This window comes from Bos indicus, chromosome 5 (assembly GCF_029378745.1).
Source record: "Bos indicus isolate NIAB-ARS_2022 breed Sahiwal x Tharparkar chromosome 5, NIAB-ARS_B.indTharparkar_mat_pri_1.0, whole genome shotgun sequence".
Lineage (NCBI taxonomy): Eukaryota > Metazoa > Chordata > Mammalia > Artiodactyla > Bovidae > Bos > Bos indicus.
This window is the reverse complement of record NC_091764.1, coordinates 26915832-26937745: the sequence shown is the minus strand read 5'-3', so window position 1 is coordinate 26937745 and position 21914 is coordinate 26915832. Positions and strand designations below refer to the sequence as shown.

Here is a 21914-nt window from a genome sequence, read left to right as displayed (position 1 = left end):
TTGATCAGCTCAAGCCATTGGATATGGCAAGCAGGCCAGTAGGGCAAAAAACAGGCTGCAAGGAGGGAACGACTGGTGAAGAAAGGGAGACCCCAGCCTGGACGGGGGCTCTTTCCAAAGCTCTGAAGAGAGGTCTGCATGGAAGACGTGGCTGTCCACCCGGGCCCTTCTGTATCCATCTGACCAAAGTTACTGCTCAGAAATGAAAGGTGGGGGCTTCCCTGGTGATTCAGTGGTAAAGAATCTGCCTGCCAATGCAGGAGACACTGGTTTGATCCCTGATCCAGGAAGATTCCACATGCCTCAGAGCAACGAAGCCCATGTGCCACAACCACTGAGCCTGGGCTTCAGAGCCCAGGAACTGCAACTGAGGAAGCCGCGTGCGCTAGAGCCTGTGCTCTGCAACAAGCGAAGCCACTGCAATGAGAAGCCCAAGCGCTGCAACAAGAGAGCAGCCCTCGCTTGCTGCAACTAGACAAAAGCCTGCACCACAATGAAGACCCAGCACGGTCAAAAATAAAAAATAAATTAAAAAAATAGCTTGTAAGAAAGAAACAAAAGGTGAGGGCTCTGAACGCCCAGTTTCCTCCAGGGGTAATGGGGAGATGAGGCATCCGTGCCCTCACACTCCGTACAGAATCCTGTCCTGGGGACGTGAGGAAGGGAACAGCCCTTGCCCACACACAGTCTTCTTTTTAAAAAGCAATGGTGGGAAGAAGTGGTGAAGCAAGAGGGACATTAACCCCTAAAATAGAATAACAAAGCCAAGAAACAAGAATACACTTAGGGAGGGCGCTTTCACCCCTGGCTGAAAAGATGCTGCAAGGGCCAAGTAGGGTTCATTTGGAAACTGACAAGTTTTTCTGACTTCACAGGATCTCCAGTTCATAAATTCCTCCAACCATCGACTCGTCTGTATCTTTCTTTCCTTTATTTACACAGCCCGGGGTGCACAGTCCGCTGCTTCAACCACCCTTTGTCCAAAATCCTCAACTCCCTAGCCCTAATGTCCTTCCACCGAACTCACCTGGCAGGATCCCACTCCAGCTGGCCAGTCCTTCTCTTACCAAATCCACCCGGACTGTGGATTCTGCTAGTGAAAAACCACCTAAACATTCAAATTGGTTTTGCTATAAATTCATGGTCTCTGTGCTCATTCCAATTAAACATGGCAGATTAAACACATATGTTTACCACTACTCCTTCCTGAAACCCCACTAAAATTACATCAGTGGAATTTTAAATCCTGAAGAATAAAACAGAGACAGGAGGTGAGAGATGTCAATAACTGTAGAGGAGAGAAAGCAGATGAGAAGTGGTAACTGGTTCAGCGAATAACAGAAAGTCAAAGTCAGTCTATCTGTAGGGGGCTATGCCAGAGGGATATAAACTGATTATTAGGGCAAAGGCCCAGAAAGGCTTAGGAATTTACAACGCTAGGTATCCTGGAAGACAGGACGGAGAAGCACAACTAAAAACATGAAAATTAGATGAAAATTTCTAAAAGGAACATTTAGACCCTCACTCTCCTCCCCTGCCCATTCAGCCAAGTGACTCCCCTCTCCTCCACCAGATTCCAAAGAAGCTGGAAGTAGAGAAACTGAAAGTCTGGGACTTAAGGATGTCAAGCACAGCAGGAGGTGAGGACGAAGCACTGTAAGGAAAAGATTAGGAGGAAATAACCTATGGAGTCAACTCCTTTCTCCCAACCAGTGATCAGAGTCAGCGGCCAGAGGTAAAGCTTCCAGGAGACTACACAGCGTTCCCTCTCTGGAGACACTGACCTCAATGAGACTCTTCAGTCCTTGACCAATCACCTAGTCCATGATGCTCACAACCCAATAAATACGTCCTACATGCACTTGGGCCTTCAGTATGCCTTAGTGCCTCACTCTTAAATGAAAGCAGACAGTCCGGGACCACAGGACATTTGAGGAAAGCCCCTAATGTGAACCACAGAAGCAAAAACAGAGAAACTGGCATTTGGTAGAAGAGGAGAAACACAGGAAGCAGAAGGAAACAGAAGATACTGAATCCACTAAGAAAAATAGATTGCTACACAGAGAAGCAGAAGCTCTAGAGTTTTAAAACTATGACAACTGAAATGACAAGGTCAAGAAAATCACACAGCAGATAAAATATAAAAAGATGGGCAGTAAAAGAGAAAAGAACTTTAGAAAAGATCACTCCAAAAGTCTCAAGAGTCAACTAACAGAAGTTACAGAAAGAGAAGGGGCGGGGGGAAAAAGGAGGAAAACAATAAAAATTTTAAAAAAGAAAAACTTTATAGAACCGAAGGATAGACCAAAAAGATCCACTGAATGACCAACAGAAAGACAGATTATAATACTGTTTCAGAACAACGGAGGATCCAAAGACTTCCAGAGACAAGACTAAACAAACACACCAAAGCAGGTCATGGACAAAGGACAGAGAATCAGACCACGTCAAATTTTGCCCAACACAGGAGAGAGGTGAAGGGAATTCCCAGGACTGTAACGAGGGTAGTGACCATCTTCAGAGGCAAAAAGCAGCAGTGACTCTACTTGACTGAACACACAGCACTGCCTGGAACATTACTATTCTGCTATTGACAGCCCTACCTCCAGTCTCTGGAGCTATTATTTCAAAATTTTCCACACCTCTCAAATGACTGACCCATCAATCTTCTCCGTTTCCCTCTCACTTCAAATTTCTCATAGCAAATAAAAAGCCATTCAAACTCACTCTTTCTGTCACCTGCACTCTGGAGCCCTTCCTTTCTCTAGTATTTATTCAGTGTCTGGTATATACATTCCAGGCTTCCCTGGTGGCTCAGCAGTAAAGAATCCCCCTGCTAATGCAGGAGCCGCAGGAGATATGGGTTTGATCCCTGGGTCGGAAAGATCCCCTGGAGAAGGAAACGGCAACTCACTGCAGTATGCTTGCCTGGGAAAATCCCATGGACAGAGGACCCTGGCAGGCTGAGGTCCATAGGGTCACACAGAGTCAGACGTGACTGAGCGACTGAACACACACACACGCACACACACACACACACACACACACACACTTTACATTTAACTTTTTGAGGAACTGCTGACATGTTTTCTAAAGTAGCTACACTATTTTATATTGCCACGAGGGTTTGCATTTCTCCGCAAACTTGCCAGACTTGTTATTGTCTGTCTTTTTGACTACTGCTAAGTCACTTCAGTCGTGTCCGACTCTGTGCGACCCCATAGACGGCAGCCCACCAGGCTCCCCCGTCCCTGGGATTCTCCAGGCAAGAACACTGGAGTGGGGTGCCATTTCCTTCTTCAATGCATGAAAGTGAAAAGTAAAAGTGAAGTCGCTCAGTCATGTCCGACTCTTAGCGACCCCATGGACTGCAGCCTACCAGGCTCCTCCGTCCATGGGATTTTCCAGGCAAGAGTACTGGAGTGGGGTGCCATTGCCTTCTCCGCTTTTTGACTACAGCCACCTGCATTTGTAACCTCAGTAAGCATTGCCAACATCCATGAAGTGATACCAAATGTATGAAACAGCCTGTGTTCTCAGCCTCAGTTAAGAGTGTGCTGTCAAACTTCTGAATTTTTTAAACTGTAGAAGTAAAAATTACCTTAATATAGTTTTAGTGGAACTCCTGTATTAGTTTCGCTGTGGTCAATAATGGATTCAGAACTCCACTGCCTTGAGACCTCCTTGGCAGTCCAGGGGTTAAGACTTGGTGCTCCCACTGCAGGCGTGCCCTGGTTGGGGAACTAAAATCCCCCAGGCCTCATGGCACAGCAAAAAGAACAAACAAACACTGCTTTACCACAGAGATTTATTTCTCTTTCATGGCTTACACTGGATTAGCTATAGCTCTGATTCATGTACCTTTATTCCAACACCCAGGCTGAAGGAACAGCCCCTACTGGGGACACAACATTCTCACTGCAGAAAGGAAAAAAGCAAAAGGCAGAGAACACCATGCATCAACTCCCAAAACTTCAGCTCAGACCTGGCACGTGGCACATCTGGTCAAATCCAGTTGACCAAAACAAGCCCCGGGGTGAGTGGGGTAAGGATGTGTAATCCTCCCAGAAGTAGGCACTGCAAAGCGCGGGGCGATGGTTGACAATCCTCACAACTAGCCCCAGGCCCTTAGGATTTTGCATTGTTTCCCCTTAGCCCAGATAGCCCACCTCACTCATCTGCTTTACCAACCTGGCCCTGTAGACGTCTGAGTTGGAACCACTGATCTAAAGACTTTCTCTCCTCTTCCTTCATGGATACCCTCTTGATTACCCCCTCCCATTTCTTCAACTCTCCTTCCCACTACCTCTTTATCACAGCATTTTAAATTGTCTAAACCTCTCACGTGTTCCCAACTCCAGCTACCTCCTCTTCTCAACCAACCTTCTTAAAACAGTTAGCTCCACTCCATTTCTTTCCTCTCACACTTTCCTGAGCCCACTACCATGCAGCTTCCACCTTCAAGGCCACCGAGAATGTCCCTGCATCCAAATCTAATGGATACATATCATCTTTATCCTACATGACCCCTCTGGGGCCATTAGATACCGTTTGCATTCCATCTTGAAATATTTTCTTTCACTGGCTTGCATGTGACTACTCCTGAGCATTCCCTTAGTTCTCTTTGCCCCTTCACCTTCCTCTGGCCCTCCCTTGAGAGCCGCTCAGGGTTCTACTCCAGGACCTCTTTCATTTGTGTTCTGCACCTCTCCCTGGACACTCATCCACTCCCAGGGCTACAGGCTGGTGACTCCTCCATCCACGAGCTCTCTCACCAGCCCAGACCCACGATGCCACCTGCCTAATGTGGAAGTCTCACAGGACTTCACACTCAAATGGTCCAAAAGTGGACTCGATATCGGCCTTCTCAAATCTTCTCTTGTCCTCGAGTTCCCTGGTTACACGAATGGTATCATCTTCTGAAACCTAAACTCCAACTGAGCGCCTCCCTCCTCCTCCTCCTTGATTTTTTTCCTTTATATTTAAAAATCTTCAAAGGTTACTTTGTCTTTCTCTCTCATTCAAAACATCAGCACAACACTAAAACCTGGATAAAGCTTTTTCTTCTGGGTAATGTTGTAAAATTCTTTTCCTTAAAAGCACTTTAAAAAGAAGTGGTAACTTTACAGCAGAGAAACCTGATGAATACCACCTTACCCAAGTAATTGAGGATAACATCACCAATTGTGGGGCAGACAGTCATCGTGGGTCTCCTGACATGAGGGATGGAAAAGCTCTCAGCATCACTGCTGCCAAAAATGCACCATCTGAATTTAACTATGAGGAAACATATCTAAATTGAGGATCATTCTACAAAACAACGTAGCCTGTAATCTTCAAAAATGTCAGTATCATGAAAATCAAAGAAAAACTAAGGAGCTGTTCCAGATTGAAGGAAACTAGAGACATTACACGGAGAAGGCAATGGCAAGCCACTCCAGTACTCTTGCCTAGAAAAATCCCATGGATGGAGGAGCCTGGTGGGCTGCAGTCCATGGGGTCGCTACAAGTCGGATGTGACTGAGCGACTTCACTTTCACTTTTCACTTTCATGCACTGGAGAAGGAAATGGCACCCCACTCCAGTGTTCTTGCCTGGAGAATCCCAGGGACAGCACAGCCTGGTGGGCTGCCGTCTATGGGGTCCCACAGAGTTGGACATGACTGAAGCGACTTAGCAGCAGCAGCAGCAGAGACATTACAACCAAAAGGAACACATGATCTTAAATGGGTTCCTGGACAAGGAAGAAAAAGAAACTGCTGTAAAGAAAGTCACTGGAAGAACTGGTGGAATCTGTGAATGGCTTGATCTCTGCATTGCAGTTATGGAAGAGAATGTTCTTATTCTTTGGAAACATATGCTGAAACATTTAGCAGCAAAGGAGCATAGTATATGCACTTTCTCTCAGTTTATAAAACAATACTATGTGTACACACCTACAAGTGTTTTTTTAAATATAAGAGCTTTATTGAGATATGATTCACATACCACAAAGTTCACCCTTTTCAAATGTACAATTCAGTACTTTTTAGTATAGTCACAAAGTTGTGCATGGATCACACTATCAAGAACATTGTCATCATCCCCAAAAGAAACCCCCTATCTATTAGCAGTCACTCCCCATGCATTTTTTTAAAAAACTGGAGAAGTCTTTAAAATATTAACTGTGGTTATTTCTAGGTATTGGGATTATAGACAATTTTTCATTTTCTTATTTATGTACTTCTATATTTTTATAATTTTCTGTGATAATTCCATTGACTTACATAATTAAAGATTATTTTTAAGCAACATAAAAAAAGGAATGAAGGGGCAACAAAAATTCCAAACTGTATACCAGGCTCAAGCAATGACCCCATTACATCGTGTGGTTTCCTAACTCCTAAAATTCACTCCCATCTAAAAGGTCTACCAGGTGACCAGCGTAGCCAATACCGCTCATTTCTACTATGCAGCCCAACTGGCTCTGAGAGAGGAACGGGTTCAGCTAGTTCAACAGCGACTGAGTATCTGCTGCCTGGCACTGCCCCAGATGCTGTGTGTCTGCTTTGCTCACTTCAGCTAACAAGTCACGAGGGAGGCCAGTGCGTAAAATTAAGGCACGCTCGCTCCCTAGAGAAAGGGAAGGCTGGTTAACTCCACTCAATTGGCCCAGGGCAGCCTTCAAAGAGAAAACACTCCGACCCTCCTTAAGGTGATAGAGAGCTGGAGCAGGAAAAGACTAATCTGAAAAGACCAATCTAATCGGTAATCATTAAAACACAACTTGAAAAAGTGATGGGGTGGGCCTGAAGGTAGGGTGTACCAAGGAAGCTGAGGAAGGCTGCCCAGGAGGAAGCCTGCATGAGGGCAAAGGGATTAGGGCACGTGCTTCTTAAAGCACTTTCAGTCAGGTTTATTTATTGTTAGAAGGTGAAAACACTGACCTCTGTCTACCTATTACTCCACTGACTCCACCCCCACGTTAATAGTGGTTCCAGTTCTTGTGTGTACAGTGTCTTCTGCCCTTCTGAAAGACTGTAAATTCCTGGGCGGGGAGAGGTCTAAGTCTTATGCTTCCTTACGTAAACCATGCGTGCATGTATGCTTAGTCGTGTCCAACTCTGCAACCCCAAGGACTGTAGCCCACCAGGCTCCTCTGTCCATGGTAGTTCTCCAGGCAAGAATATTGGAGGGGGTTGCCATTTCCTTCTCCAGGGGATCTTCCCAACTCAGGGATCAAACCTGTATCTCTTGCATCTCTTGCATTGGCAGGCAAATTCTTTACCACTGCGCCACCTGGGAAGCCCTTTAAATAAAGCACCAAATACAAAATAAGCATTCAGGAAAATATCTGTCTTCATCTTTCCCACTCTTCTCTTCCTTCTGCCAAGTAGTAGTAGTGGGAAAGATGAAAATTAATACTTTTCCTGAATGCCTATTTTCTATTTGGTGCTTTACTTAAGGATAAGACTTAGACCTCTCTCCCCTCACCCAGGAATTTACAATCTAGAAGGGGAGAAAACACTACACACAAGACCTGGAGCCATCACTAATGTGGGTGTTGAGTCGGCAAGGTAACAGGTAGACAGCAGAACAGATGTCTCTTGCACAAACTTGAATAAACTGTTTCCAGGTTCTGAAAAATGTTTCACTTCACTTACATATGATGTGTATAAACCAAAAATCAGTATTAATGATACTTCAGAAGATATGCAAAGGGTTTTTTCTTTCTTCTTAAAGACTTTTCACCTATGGGCTTCACAGGAGCGCTAGAATTAGCCTGACTCTCATCTTCAAGTCAAGGACTCTTGCACCAGACAGAGTGAAATTAATTTGTCCAAGATGACAAAGGTGACATCTAGGCGAGGACCTTTCCTGCTACATCACCAGTCCCTTTTAAATCTGGCATTTCTCACGACTTCTCACCACACACAAAAATAAACTGCAGCTGAGGTAAAGGCGTAAAACAGAAAATATACAACTCTAAGAATACCAGAAGGAAATACAGGGAAATATTTTTATAATATTGAGGTAGCATTTCACAAAAACCCCAAAACCACAGGCAGATTTAACTACATAAAACTTTAAAAATTCGGTTTAAAGAAAGACACATTAAAGTGGTTAAAGATGATTCATGCCTTTACTTCCCCTGCCCCATCATCGTTTTACCTACTCACTGTTTTCCAAAATGGTCTTTGCTCTCTTCCAATTATTCCTTTCCTTACAAATTTAAAAGTCACTTTAAGTTCCATGCAAAGTCCTGTTTTAATAATAATTTAACTTAATCTAAAGCAAAAACTTTGTCTCTATAATATTAAGTCTTCCTATTCACAGATATGATAAAACTCCACCTAATCAAGCATTTGGGGAAGTTCCTGGTGGACTAGTGAGTGCTTTGCCCTGGTCCAGGTTCAAGCCCGGGTCAGGTAACTAAGATCCCACAAGCCATGAGGCACAGTCAAAAATCATAATAATCAAGCCCTTTTTGTCTTCCACTAAAATAATCTGATTTTAACACATAACTTGCCAATTTCCTGTTAAATTTATGTCTACAAATGTAAACTTTTTTATTGTGAATGATATCTTTCTACGATATTTTTATGGTTGATTATTGTTCTCATATTTTATTTATATAAGTTGTTTGTTAATCATACATGTGGCGATGCAGCTGAACTCACTGGCTTTAGTATTTTGTCAATTTGATTCTCTTTGTGAATGGATAGATCATGTGAAAATACTGAATATAAAAATATGAAAATTGGAGTTTCCTGGTGGTCCAGTGGTTAAGAATCGCCTGCCAATGCAGGGGGCAGGAGTCCTATCCCTGCTCCAGGAAGACTCCACATGCTGTGGGGCAACGAAGCCCGTACACTGCAACTACTGAAGCCCACACGCCCTAGAGTCCACACTCTGAAATGAGAAGCTGTCGCAATGAGAAACCCAGGCACTGCAACTAAAGAAAGCCCACTTGCAGAAACGAAGACCCAGCGAAGCCAAAAATAAATAAATAATGACTTTTGGATGGCCAGGATCTCTAATAGAATATTAGTGTTGATTGTAAACACTCTTTTCTTGTAACTATTTTCATAGAAATGTTTCAAATATTTTCCCACAAAACACAACTTCCACTCTAAAAAAAAGTTCAAAGATAAATGAAAAATAAGAGAAAAAAATTTTAAAAGCATATGACAAATGAAAAGTTAGTGTAACATGGAGATTTCTACCAATCAATACAAAGTAGACAAACGATCTACTTTTTCCTTAACAGGCAAGAGATGTGAATAGGCAGTTTACAAAAACAATTAAATGGTTAAAAAGCAACAAGAGATGCTCAACTTCACTATTAATGATATGCAAATTAAAATAATAAAATTACTATTTTTTACCTGTCAAGTTGGCAACTGTATAAAAAAATCATAGCATCCAGTATTGCCAAGATTGCAGGAACTGGGGACTTTTACACATGGCTCTGAATGTGTAAACTGTTACAAACCCCTGAAATTCAATTTCACAGGACCTATTAAAATTTTAAATGCCCATTTCCTACCTATAAATCTATAAAAACAAAAGGATCACTATAAGGATGTTCATACAGCATGGTTTATAAAACAAAAAAACTGAAACTAACCTGAATGTTCATTGAGGATGGGCCTAGACAAACTAAAATACAAATTTCTGGAATACTGAAACAATTTTTAAAATGTGAAACTACTTAGAAGATGTGTAAAACACTTTTGTCTGGTCCACTGTGGTGCTCAAAAACAAATTCTGGATGAAAAAAAAAAAAGTTTTTATGAACATAGGAAGAAGCCTGGTTGTATATACAACAAACTGATAAAAGTGACTACCTTCAGATGGCAACATTTTTTTTGCCTTTTAATTTTTTTGTGCTGTGTGGACTTATTAAAATAAGCATGAGCTATTTTTTTAAAGTATTTATTGGCTGAATCAGGTGTTAGTTGCAGCAGCCCTCTAGGGAGTTGCAGCACACGGGCTTAACTGCCCAATGGCATGTGGAATCTTAGTTCCTCCACCAAGCATGGAACGCCCATCCTACCCCCTCCCCATTATAACGGGGATTCTTAATCAGTGGACCACCAAAGAAGTCCCTGAGCTATTTTTTTTCTTAATTAAAGATTTATTTCTGATAATCTCACTCAATTTTATCTGTTGTATGATGATCTTAAGACCACAAAGATTTGCTGTCAATTGGTAAAAAAAATGAAGTGCTCACAGAAACGAAATCTATGTACATAAAGTGGCTGGAAATTGTCTTCATTCATAAACAAAGATTTTTTTTATTTATTTAGGCATCTCCGTTAATTCCCCTACACTCACAACCTGACAGCACCTAAATAAAATGGACATTTCCTTCCATCAAGTGCATTAATGCATAGTCCATCTCTAGCAGAAAGTGAAAGTGTTAGTCCCGCAGTCGCATCCAACTCTCTGCAATCCCATGGTCTGTGGCCAGCCAGGCTCCTCCATCCGTGGAACTATCCAGGTAAGAATAATGGAGTGGGTTCCCATTTCCTTCTTCAGGCGATCTTCCCAACCCAGGGACCGAACCCAGGTCTTCTGCATTGCAGGCAGAATTTTTTTACCCTCTGAGTCACTGGGGAAGCCCATCTTTAGCAGGCAAGTTGGGAACAGAATTTAAAGAAAGGCTGGAGTTTTCCTAATGTAGCTGGGCCAACAGGCCACCCTGCATTGCCAAATCTCCAATGAGACCACAGTTTCCTACTGAGGAGAGCCCTATGCCTTTTCGGGGAGAAAGCCAAAGTTAGATGCTGGATGGTCTAGAAATAAAGGCGGAAGCACTATGAAGAAATAAAAAACTCAACATTCAAAAAACTAAGATCATGGCATCCGGTCCCATTACTTCATGGCCAACAGATGGGGAAACAATGGAAATAGTGACAGACTTTATTTTCTTGGGCTCCAAAATCACTGCAGATGGTGACTAGAGCCATGAAATTAAAAGACGTTTGCTTCCTGGAAGAAAAGCTATAACCAATCTGGTATTAAAAAGCAGAGACATTACTTTGCCAACAAAGATCCGTCTAGTCAAAGCTATGGTTTTTCCAGTAGTCATGTACAGCTGTAAGAGCTGAACCATAAAGAAGGCTGAGCGCTTTAGAATTGATGCTTTTGAACTGTAATGTTGGAGAAGACTCTTGAGAGTCCCTTGGACTGCAAGGGGATCCAACCAGTCAACTCTAAAGGATATCAAGCCTGAATATTCATTGCAGGGACTGATGCTGAAGCTCCAGTATATCTGAGGCGAAGAGCCGACTCTAGAAAAGACACTGATGCTGGGAAAGACTGAAGGCAGAAAGGGACGACAGAAGATGAGATGGTTGGACGGTATCACGGACTCAACAGACATGAGTCTGAGCAAGCTCTGCGAGACAGTGAAGGACAGGAAGCCTGGCGTGCTTTAAGTCCATGGGGTCCCAAAGAGTCGGACACGACTGAGCTACTGAACAACAACCGGAGAGTCCTATGCGTTTTCGGAAGTGAGGAAGCCAATATTACATACTGGACGGTCTAGAAATAAAGGCGGAAGTGGTATGAGGAAATCAAAGGCTTCGGAGTGCGATTAATATGCCAGGGAATCCTTTCTCAGACTGGAGTTGAGTGTACTCAGCAAGATAGTGCAAAAAACTTCCCTCCCAGCTGACGGGGGGCCCTCGGAATCTGCAGATCTGCGCCTGATGGAAAGGCTCGGGTAAAGATGATCTCGACAGAGCTACGTGAAAGGCCTGGTACTAACTATTCTGGCACTATTTGGGGCTCCAGACTCATAAGCGACAGGGAGAACATCTGCGAGAAAGGGAAAGTGATGACGCTTCTTCAAGGAATCCTAACAAACTCACCTAGCAAAACCCTCAACAAACACTCGGCATACCAACATTTCAGGGCCTTCTTTCCTGCCCTGAATAAAGATGGCCGCAGGGGCGCGTCCGCAACACGGCGCACGCGCCGTACCGCCGGTCGGCCCTTTTCCCGTCCTTCTGCGCGCCGTCGGCACTGCCCACTCACCAGCTGCACTCCCTCGGTGCGCCCTCAGCCTCACCCCCTTTCTGTCTGCCCCCGCCCGGAAGTGGATAGTGCTGCACAGAGGAGAGGACGGAGGGGGAGGGGAAGTGCTTCCGGGGAAAGGGGCCCCTGGTTGGTGTTTGTAAACTTGCCTCGGTCCCGGTGGGGGCAGCGGCGGCCACGGGGCTGGCACGGAGTGCTGCGGCCTGGAGGAGGCGCCGCGCAGCGGGGGAGACAGCGGGAGGCCGCGCCTGGCAGGTAAGAGCACGCCCCAGGGAGCGCAGCGTTGTGGAGGCAGGCGGCAGCGCTCCAGCAGCTCGCAGGCCGTGGGGCACCGCGCGGGAAGGGGGAGGGGCGGGAAGGAGGGGCCCGGGGCGAAGGGGGGCGCTCCCGAGGAGAGGTAGGGGCTGCGTGCACACCACCGTGCGGTCGCGTCACCGGCCGGACTGAGGGGGCTTGCTCGGAAGGGACGCGGGCGCGAGCACGCACCTTGCGCGCTCCTGGGCTCTCCGGGTGCGTGCGGCGGGCGCAGCGGCTGGCTGGCTGGCTGGTTGGAGGGAGGGAGGGAGGGAAGATGGGAGGGAACGCGCAGCGTCGGGCTTCGCCTCCTGGTCTTCCACCTCCGCAGCGAGTTTACGTACCTTGGGGCGGTCTCGGAGAATGCACACGTGTGGGCCGGCCTGGGCTTGTACTGCTGGTCCGGTTTCTGCCTGCTGCTGAAGCGCCCAGCGTTAACCCCTGAGCTTTTCTCTACCCCACTTCGGGTCGCCTTGATAGAGTGCGAGCTTCGTGGGCCAGCCCACTGGACACAAAAGCCCTAGAGAGCCTCCGCCTCCTTCCAGTCCTAAGTTGGCAAATCCTAGCAGTTGGCCTGCTGCAGTGCCTCCACTAGAGGCCGAAGTTACTTTTACTCCTGTCGAGGGCCTGGAGACCAGTTTCTTCTCATGACCTAGAAAGAGAACTCTGATGTCTTCGTTTAGAGTTGCACAGAGAGCACCTGGCAAAATAGTTCAGCCCACTGAAGGTTGTATGGCCTGAGAATGTTGCACCTAACAGCTCCATTTCCCTTTCTGGTTTCAGGTTTCTGAAACAAATCGTGAATTTCATTCAGAGAATTCAGCTGGAAAACTGAGACTGGCAGCCTTTTTCTTCAGACAATAGGCAGGAGCCGAGCAGAGACCAGGGATTCTTGGAACATCTATCTTTACTTTGGAGGACACTAAATTCTGTTTGAAGACAAAGGCATTTCAGTATGGCAGCAGGACTGAAGGGACACGAAAGAGTTGTTACAGTGATTTGGTGACAGTTCTTCAAACAACAGTGTCTTAAGGAAAGGTGGAGCAAGAAACTCGAACTTTTGAGTTGCATTAAGTGAGAAATCAGCATGGCTCAGGTAAAAAGCTCTAGAGTCCTCCTCCTTCAAGATCACTGGGAAGCGTGTTTGCAGTTTCACTCTTGAATGCTGCCTTAGTCAACATATTGACCAACCCAGTGAGCCAAGCTCTGTATTAAACACCAGGGGGAGATCTAGAGGAAGGAAAGGAGACAGGCCACAGCCCCTGCCTTCAGGGAGCTTCCAGTCAAATGAAGGAGGTAGGCTATACTGCATCACAGGCCTTGATGGGACATTTACAAAGCAACATGTACTCAGTTTACACTTGGTACAGTAACTTTTGAGGGGCATGAGGGAGTAAACAGTCTGGTGAATGCTTCATTTGTTTTTTTTCCAACAGGAATTTATTGAGCTCCTGTTACATGCAAGGCATTGTGCTGGGGATACAAAGATGAATAAAATTGACCCTGACCCCAGCAGGCTTCCAGGCTAGTTGGGTTGGGGTTGGGGGAGATGAAGAGACAATCTGTTATTTATCTTTATATACACAACACTGCGTGGTGGCTGGCTAGTAGTACAGACTCAATGAGTCTGTTGATTGAAGGAATATGCAATAATAGAGGTATGTACACCGTAGAGGAGGGAATGAGCCTTTTGCCTGGATGAAAAAAGAAGTTGAAGCTGGAAGGATGCATAGGATTTTGCTAAATAAACAAGTAGAACAGGGCGTTCAGACAAGGACAACTGCCTGGGCAGAGACTTAGAGTCCTGGGAGGATGTGGTGAGCTGGGGAGTACTGCGGGCAGTTTGCTAGTTACGGAGGAAAGGATTGGGGTGCGGGGTGGATGGCTAAAGACAGGAGATAGTGATAGACGGCCACGTTAGGGTGAGGGAGTTGTTTCCTGGAGAAGTAAGCTGAGTGTGACTGAAGGGTTTTTATCCCTTACTGGGGAATTAAACTGTATTCCATAAGGAATGGGGACTCTCTGAAGAGTGTTAAGCAGGAGAGTGACGTCAGATCAGTGTATTTGGAAGGTACTTGTCCTTCCAAATCCGCCTTGTGGGGATACAAGATGGATTGGAGAGACAGGATGGCTCAACAGGTTATTGTAGTTATCTGGGGAGAAAAGCTGTCTGTAGCATCCCTGGAGCTTTTGCCAGCTTCCTTCCAGGGACCCTCCCCTACCAGCCTCACCAGGAAGAAATCACTGGCTTTCTTCCAGCTGCATGCATAGCTTCCTTCTTTTCCATGCAGAGGAGGAGCCGTGCAGTTTCTTCTTCCTTTGTTGGCAACCCACTTCACAGCATCCTGTTCACTCTAGCTCTGAGAAGACTGCTTTTCCCTAACTGCTAACTTTGTACTGGGGTGCTGCTTTTGTATGTTAACTCATCAACCCTGTGAGGGTAGATACCATGGTGAACATTTTGCATTTAAGGAAACTGAGGCTTAAAGAGGTGGAGTAATCTGCCTGAGATTGTACAACGCAAACAGCAGAGTTAAGTCTTGCCTCCAGACCTTTCCCTCTGAAGTCCTTGAAGATGAGAGGGGGAGTTCCTGGGATGTACTGATCACCTGAAAGGAATTTCTTTTTAAATTACTCATGGAAGTTTGCTGACCAACTGTTTCTTAAAAGTGTTTCTTCAGTAAGAAAAGGATATTGTCTAGTGTTGGCTAAATAAAGTCAGTTTGAAGAATGTAGCAATTTTCCTAAATATCCCTTACTTAAGTAATTTTTAAACTATGTAGAGCAAGGACTGTGAGAAATGTGAATATGCACACATGAATGGTGAGGACGGGGAGGAGGAAGAGAAATTGTATATTCAACTCCAAAATCTTCCCAAGTGGTTTAATTGTCATCTTTGTTATAAAATATAAAATTTTTATATTTGACAGCACTTAGAGAATTTTAAATCTAAAGGGAGAAATGACCTAATTTTACTGGTACACGTTTGTAGAGCTTGATAGACTATACATTTGGCACCAGTGAGATCTGCCAGTCAGAAGCGGGTTCTGTGTAGCTAAGTGTCATCAAGAGAGAAAGAAGGAAGTTCCCTCAGAAATCTCCCATGTCAGTGGGTCAACAGGACGGACTCTTGGTATTTCTAAGCCTCGTGTAGCTTCAAAGTAATGTATAGATAGACACTTTACCCAGCACAGTGCTAATGACAAAAGCGTCAGTAGCATCTGATTATTCACTTAGTCTGTGTCTGAATGCTGACAGCTGACAAAATGAATAACTAGTCCTGGTGAGATGAGTTAGGGAGGACTCTCGAAGGAAGCAGGGTTTTGTGGTGAGGAGGAACGCTCCTTGGAGAGAAGCCGCATGTTAGTAGCTGGGTGTTTAAGGTAGTTCTTTGGAAATTGGCAGTCTGTTTTTGCCCTGCCCTGCCAGGTGACCTGACACCTCATCTCCTTTCAACTTAGGCAAGTCTCCTGGCTTGTGAAGGCCTAGCAGGTGTGAGTTTGGTTCCCACTGCAGCCAGCAAGAAGATGATGCTGAGCCAGATTGCCAGCAAGCAGGCCGAGAATGGAGAGCGGGCAGGTAGCCCTGATGTGCTGAGGTGCTCGAGTCAGGTACAGCACTTGAGCCCATTGCGGCACCTGGGGGTCGGGTGGCCCAAGCTCTCTGCCAGGAGGTGCCCAGCTCTGAGTCCTCAGTGCTTTTGTTTAGGGAAGTGGGAAAGGGGATACAGCTGGGCCATGAGTATGGGTATTTTAGAGGGTACAGGAAAGGAAGGTCTTTCCTGTACAACAGCTCGTTAAAACCAAGGTGCTTGGAGAGGAGATGGATGCGTACTTTCTCTAAACCTCTGGGGCAGGTGATTCACAAGTTGTCTCAAAGCACCTTTTTGGCTTCCTGTCTTGTGTTCTCAGATTGACTGTGCATTTAGATTTGATTTGTATTTAAAGGGCCACCGAAAAGACAGTGATAAATCCCGGAGCCGCAAAGACGATGACAGCTTGGCTGAGGCCTCTCATTCAAAAAAGACTGTTAAAAAGGCAGGTAATGGGGAATTCCTTGGCAGTCCAATGATTAGGACTCCACGCTTTCATTGTTGAGTGCTTGGGTTCATCCCCTGGTCAGGGAACTGAGATCCCACAAGCCACGCAGAGTGGCCAAAAAAAGAAGAAAAAGGCAGGTAATGGGGAAACGCCCAAACTGATTCAGTTTGGGAATAAGGCAGCCCTCTTCTTTCTTCCCTCTCTGGCTCAGCCCTGAGCTCTCCTCACAGCTGGTGAGTGAGTCACCCTGGCTCCATCCAGAGACCACTTTGGCAGTTGATCTCTGCTCTCTGTGAAACATCCTTGGTAAGGGGAGGGTCGGGGGAGCATGAGGTCCTGTGGCAGAGGGGCAGGCAGTCTCCCTCTAAGGTCAGTTCAGAGTGTGAGGTTTGACCAAGCAGACAGCTTGCTCACCCTGCCTCCTTCCTCCAAGGGTCTCTCAACTCTGAGGGATGTGGGAGATGACAGCATCAGAGAAGTTACTTTGTCCAGCAGTTGAAAATAGGGCCAGGGCAGAATGGAGGCAAGAAGGGGCAGAGGGATAGGGTAGCCTCATGATGCGCCTGACTCTTGCCCCCAGGTGGTGGTAGTGGAACAAAATGGTTCTTTTCAAGTAAAGATTCCCAAAAATTTTGTTTGTGAACACTGCTTTGGAGCCTTTAGGAGCAGTTATCACCTCAAGAGGCACATCCTTATTCATACCGGTAAGTCTCTTGCTCACATTCAGAGGGGGAGCATAGTCCATAGTTTGTGTTACATTTGTATGTAGCTCCTGTTGGGTTTATTTTAAGGAGTATTAGAAGTAGGGGAAGAAGGTAAGTGAATGAGGCAGAAGAGATTGTATGTATCTGGTGTTGCTGAGACCAGCAGCTTTGGGGACCTTTCCCCATTAGCTGTTGACACGTTAGTAAAAGATAAAGATTTCTGGGAAAATACCTGGAGTGAGGTCCCTGCCATGTATACCTCCTGATGCTCCCTTCTCTCTGATTGGGCCAGGTGAGAAGCCATTTGAGTGTGACATATGTGATATGCGTTTCATCCAGAAGTACCACCTGGAGCGTCACAAGCGTGTACACAGTGGGGAAAAGCCCTACCAGTGTGAACGGTGTCACCAGGTAAGCTCACGTGTCATGCATTCACACCCACACACAAACTTTCTTCCCCAATAGCCAGGGCTCGCCCCTACTCCCTGCTTAACAAGGGGCCATCTCGCATTCCTGGCCATGATGGTGTTAGTACATCGGGGTGAGGTATATCTTTCTGGCCTTATATGGGTATATCTTTCTCTGCCTGTACCAGGCACAGTGAGACCATGTGTGACGTTACCTTCACATTAACTCCATGAGGTAGCTGTGTGGCCTTCATTTTGCCCATGGGGAAATTGAGGTTTAGAGAGGTTGAGTTTCCCAAGGACACAGCAGATCAGGGATTAGAGACACATTGAATGGAACTTCAGGACAGGTGCACTTAGGAGGAAGAGAGAAAAATTCCTGCCCTGAGGGAGCGGTCAATATCTGATGTGTTGTGAGTATAAAATCCAGGACCAAAACGAGACACAAACAAGAGATGAGAAATGATAACAGTGAGCACTTTCTGGATGCCTTGCTGGGTCTCAAGCTTTGCTCCACGCTCTCAGGCTGTATCTGCAGAACACTAGTATGAAAGCTCTGTGGGGCAGAGACTTTGTCCCGCTGGTTCTCCACTCTGTCCTCAGCCCCAGGAACTGTACCTGCCTTGAGATACTGAATAAATACATGATAAATGAAGCAGCCGCTCTGTGAGTAGGTACCTTTAGCCCCATTTTACAGACGAGTGGACACATTCAGGGCTGAGATAGCTTGCCCAGGGTTGCGTGGCTACTGCGTGCTAGGCCAGGATTGAGACTTCAGTGTTGTGTTCCTAACCACTGTGCACTCACACTGTCTGTGTACATGCCAAGGGAATGTAGAATGGGACGTGCGCCTCTCCCATTTGGGAAGGACAGCTCGAGCCAATAGGTAACCAAGTTTCTTCTCTCAGGCACTTAACCCTCCGTTTCTTCTCAGTGTTTTTCTCGGACAGATCGATTACTCAGACACAAACGGATGTGCCAAGGGTGCCAGTCCAAGACTTCCGACGGGCAGTTTTCTCTCTAGGCGCAGGGGCCCCGGGTGGTGGGAGTAATCAGAAGAATCCACCGAAGAGTGCACCCCCTCTGGTCTGATGGTCCCACCGCCGCCCCGTCTGTACCTGTCTCCCTCCTGGAGGAGTGGACCCAGGAGACCGGAAGAGTGCATCAGGGGACGGCAGGCCCCAGAGCTTCAGCTCTGTAAATAATCTGAGACTCTGAGTATCTCGGGGAAGTTCCTTCAGCATTCCTGGGTAGGGAAGCTAGTCCCCAGACCCTCGGCTGAGGTCACAGGTGGGGACTCAAGGTGCAGGACCAAGACTGAAGCGTGGCTCCCACAACCCTGGACTCCCGCTGGCAGCTGAAATGGAGGAGACTGGGGAGAGGGGTTTGTTTGTTCTGTTCTTGTTTTTGTTTATCCAAAAGCAGTTTCAACAGGCACACTGTGGAAATAGGTAATATGGAGGTATAGAGTCCTGGTTAAAGCAGGGACTATGGCTGGTCCAGCCCTCCCCCAAATTGAGTTTTTAGTTGCAGTTGATCCTTGATGTTCCACAGCCCTGTACCTCACCTCCTGTTTGAAGGAGAATAGGATCAGGGTGGCGGCTGTGCTTACTTTGGCCTCCTTATACACTGTAGGGACAAAAGGAAGAGCAGTGGGGGGAGCAGACAAGGGCTGGGTCCAGGAAGAGTGGGCAGGTACCTCTCATTTCCTTCAGGGAAGAGCAGGAGCTGTGGCCTGGGCTATTGCAGTGGCCGGTGCCACACTGGTACCTAATGGGGTCAGCTCAAGTGCCTTTTGGAGGAAACTTGGGTGAGAGTGGCCCTTGAAGCCCCTTCCCTTTCTCTCCTTGGGTAGTTGATCTTGGAGATAGTTTTTGGCTACCTCGCTGATACTGACTGACTCCTAAGCCAGACAGAGGTGTCGAGCAAGGAGTCGCAGATGATACAGTGGGTTCTTTCTCCTTGTGCCCTCTTAGGAACCACCCAAGACTAGCCCCAAGTTCGGTGACAGCTGTTGAAGACACAGAAATTTGGTGTCCCCTGACGTGACTGTTGAGCAGTGTTGTGCTGTTCTCCGCGCTCACGTCCTATCACTGTGTTCAGGTAGAGGAGATAGGGGTCTAGCTTTTGGTCCCAAAGGAAAAGATCTTGGCTTCCTTCTTGATGGCCGTCCCTACACAAAAAGAACTGTGGGGGGGTGGGGAGGGGGCTGCGGAGAAAACACCGAAGGAGAAACCTGATGTAGGTTTTACTCTTAACTATATTTTTTGCTCTTCTCTGCTCCGACACCACCACCTTATCTACACCCTCCCCAGAAGTGATCAGGGGTGTGTGAGTGAGTGTGTGTGTGGTATGTGAGTGTTCGTGTTTGTATGCTTGGAGATGGCATATTATTGAGCCAAACCCTTCTCTAGCCCCAGCTTGGGAGGATGAGCATGAAACAGCTTCTCCTGACTGCCCCTCCCCCAAAACCTGAAGGCCTGAACCTTTAGGTTCAAGAGGAGCTGAGGAACTCAGCTTGAGGGGACTGGAGGGCTTCGTTTTGGAGGGTTTTTTTAAGATTGATTCAACAGACTGCTGGTTAGGATGTTGCTAACCCAAGCCAGGGCTTGTGAATATGAATTTTCTAAAGTGAAATAAAAACCCTCTTTCTTCCTGCTAAGGAAAGGATCCTTATGGGAGGTTCTGGGGGTTTGGTTGACTCCCAGGTTGTGGGCTCTCCTGACCTACGGGGGTGTGCTGAGTAATTACAGAAGAATCATGGAGATTTGCTGAACCTGACCAGGCTGTCAGTGGGGGGTCTGAGATGGCAGTCTGCAGAAAGTGGTTTCCTTTCTCAGAAAAGGTAGGCAACAGCACACTCCTGTTACCTGTTCTGAAGGAGATGGGAGTGGGGACAGGCGGGGGCGGGTCTCCATACCTCTGAGGTGTGAGGATTTGGGGAAAAGAAAGGAAGCGTGGCACCCTTGAGCTCTTCCCTGACAGCATCTGAGATCCTATGGGGAAACGCTGGGGAACGTGCCTGCAGCCTGTTCTCGCCCAGTTTTGTGTTGGCACGTTTGACATGGTCCAGAAACTAGACGGCGAGTCCTGAAACCAGCCCTTCTTGGTCCCTGCAAGTAGGGCCTCTTTCTGCATGTGAGCCAGCCCCTCTCAGAGAGCCCCGCTGGGGGCTGGGGTTTGTCTCAGACACATTGAGAAAACTGTCCTTCCAGACGGTGCTTTTGCAAGTGGAAGATGTCGCTCCCTGCCACCTGTAGCTAGTCAGCTTAGGATTGGGGTTGTGTGTGGAGAGAATCACATTAGTGAGGTGTGCCCCTGCATGTGCGAATGTGTGTTTAGGTCCGAATGTGTCCTGGCCCCCTGCAGGCCTCGGCTTCCTGCTTGGGTGTGTGGGGGAGAGGGAACTTCTAAGCATATGTGCAGAGAGCCATACCAGAACCACCCCTGCCGAGGACTGGGTGAGTGGAAACTCAGGAGCAGGTGGTTAGCTCAGTTGCCCAGGTGCTGATGTTCATGAGGCCATGGATTTGTGAGGAGAGGGGAACTGAGAGGCAGGAGGAGTGACAGCGCCCAAGAGTCCCACTTACACCCCAGGGAGATCACCAACCGCTGCAAAGGCTCCTGGGCCCAACATTCCACCCCTCTGCTGGGTGGGGTCTAGCACTGGAAAGATGCCTCAGGTGTGTCTGGAGTGAAGGGAACGGCGGTGGGGCCAGCTCTTGAGACCAGGACATGGGATTCAGGGACCTGGGAAAGAGTAGCGCCAGTTCCTGGGTGGGCTGCTGGACCAGGCCCCACCAGCCCTGCCCTTCCCAGCACCTCAAGTCTTTTCCGTCCACCCCACCTCCAACAACCTCTTGTCATCACTTAGCTACTGATTGTGCCCCATGGCTTGATATCAGAGGGTTAAATGAGGTGTGGGGTCCCGCCACAACTTTTAACCCTCTCCCCAGATGTTCTCTGCCTCTGTGTGGCCCTGGGGCTTTTATCTTAATCCCTCCCACCCCACCCTTCCTCTCCACCTTTTTTTTTTTTTTTAATATACTTATTTTGCTATTAGGGGAGGGGAATATCAAATGAACAAGATCACTTTTAAATGGTAGTTTTTATAAGATGTTATAAACTTGTATCTTTTTACCATTAAAGTGCAGTGTATGTTCCTTCGTGATATATTTAGGATATTTAAATAAAAAACAGGGCTTTTGTACATACTATCTCCTCTTTGGGAAGAACATCCTTGGGAGAAGTTTTTTCACTGGGGCCAAAGTAGTTTTATTTTTTCCCACCAAATGTAACCAACCACCCCACAACTTCCAGCACCTATGAGCTCCCCTTCACAGAGGCACAACAAGCAAAAGTAAAAACAGGCTATCAGTTCTGAATAAGGAAAGAAAAGAAATGTAGCAGGATAGAACGAGGCTAGATACCAGCCAAGGCAG

The 21914-nt window shown here is 46.7% G+C and overlaps 2 protein-coding genes across 10 annotated transcripts in view; one reads left to right on the top strand and one right to left on the bottom strand.

Moving 5' to 3' along the window:
* The window catches only part of CSAD (cysteine sulfinic acid decarboxylase), a 27385-nt gene extending 14573 nt beyond the window's left edge, over positions 1-12812 (bottom strand). Inside the window, exon 1 of one of the 5 annotated variants that reach the window (XM_070789025.1) lies at positions 12666-12812. The gene's annotated coding sequence lies outside the window, so the exon portion shown is untranslated. The other 4 variants (XM_070789024.1, XM_070789028.1, XM_070789023.1 and 1 more) reach the window with 4 other exon arrangements.
* ZNF740 (zinc finger protein 740) lies at positions 12147-21914 on the top strand. 5 transcript variants are annotated; one of them, XM_070789033.1, is made up of 8 exons: positions 12147-12282; positions 13105-13417; positions 13758-13979; positions 15783-15932; positions 16269-16358; positions 16942-17065; positions 17358-17476; positions 18407-21914. In XM_070789033.1, the coding sequence occupies exons 4-8, from the start codon at positions 15849-15851 to the stop codon at positions 18494-18496; spliced, it is 507 nt and encodes a 168-aa protein (XP_070645134.1). In that variant the 5' UTR covers positions 12147-12282; positions 13105-13417; positions 13758-13979; positions 15783-15848; the 3' UTR covers positions 18497-21914. The 5 variants fall into 5 exon arrangements, with proteins under 5 accessions (XP_070645134.1, XP_070645133.1, XP_019816045.1 ...); XM_070789032.1 differs by having other exon boundaries at positions 13105-13617; XM_019960486.2 differs by lacking the exon at positions 13758-13979.

What these genes read in the sequence shown, in the direction of transcription:
- ZNF740 (XM_019960486.2), top strand. An exon ending in CAAAAAAGACTGTTAAAAAG is followed by an intron (nt 16,359 to 16,941) that starts GCAGGTAATGGG and finishes TCTTGCCCCCAG; the next exon opens with GTGGTGGTAGTGGAACAAAA. An exon ending in AGTGTGAACGGTGTCACCAG is followed by an intron (nt 17,477 to 18,406) that starts GTAAGCTCACGT and finishes GTTTCTTCTCAG; the next exon opens with TGTTTTTCTCGGACAGATCG.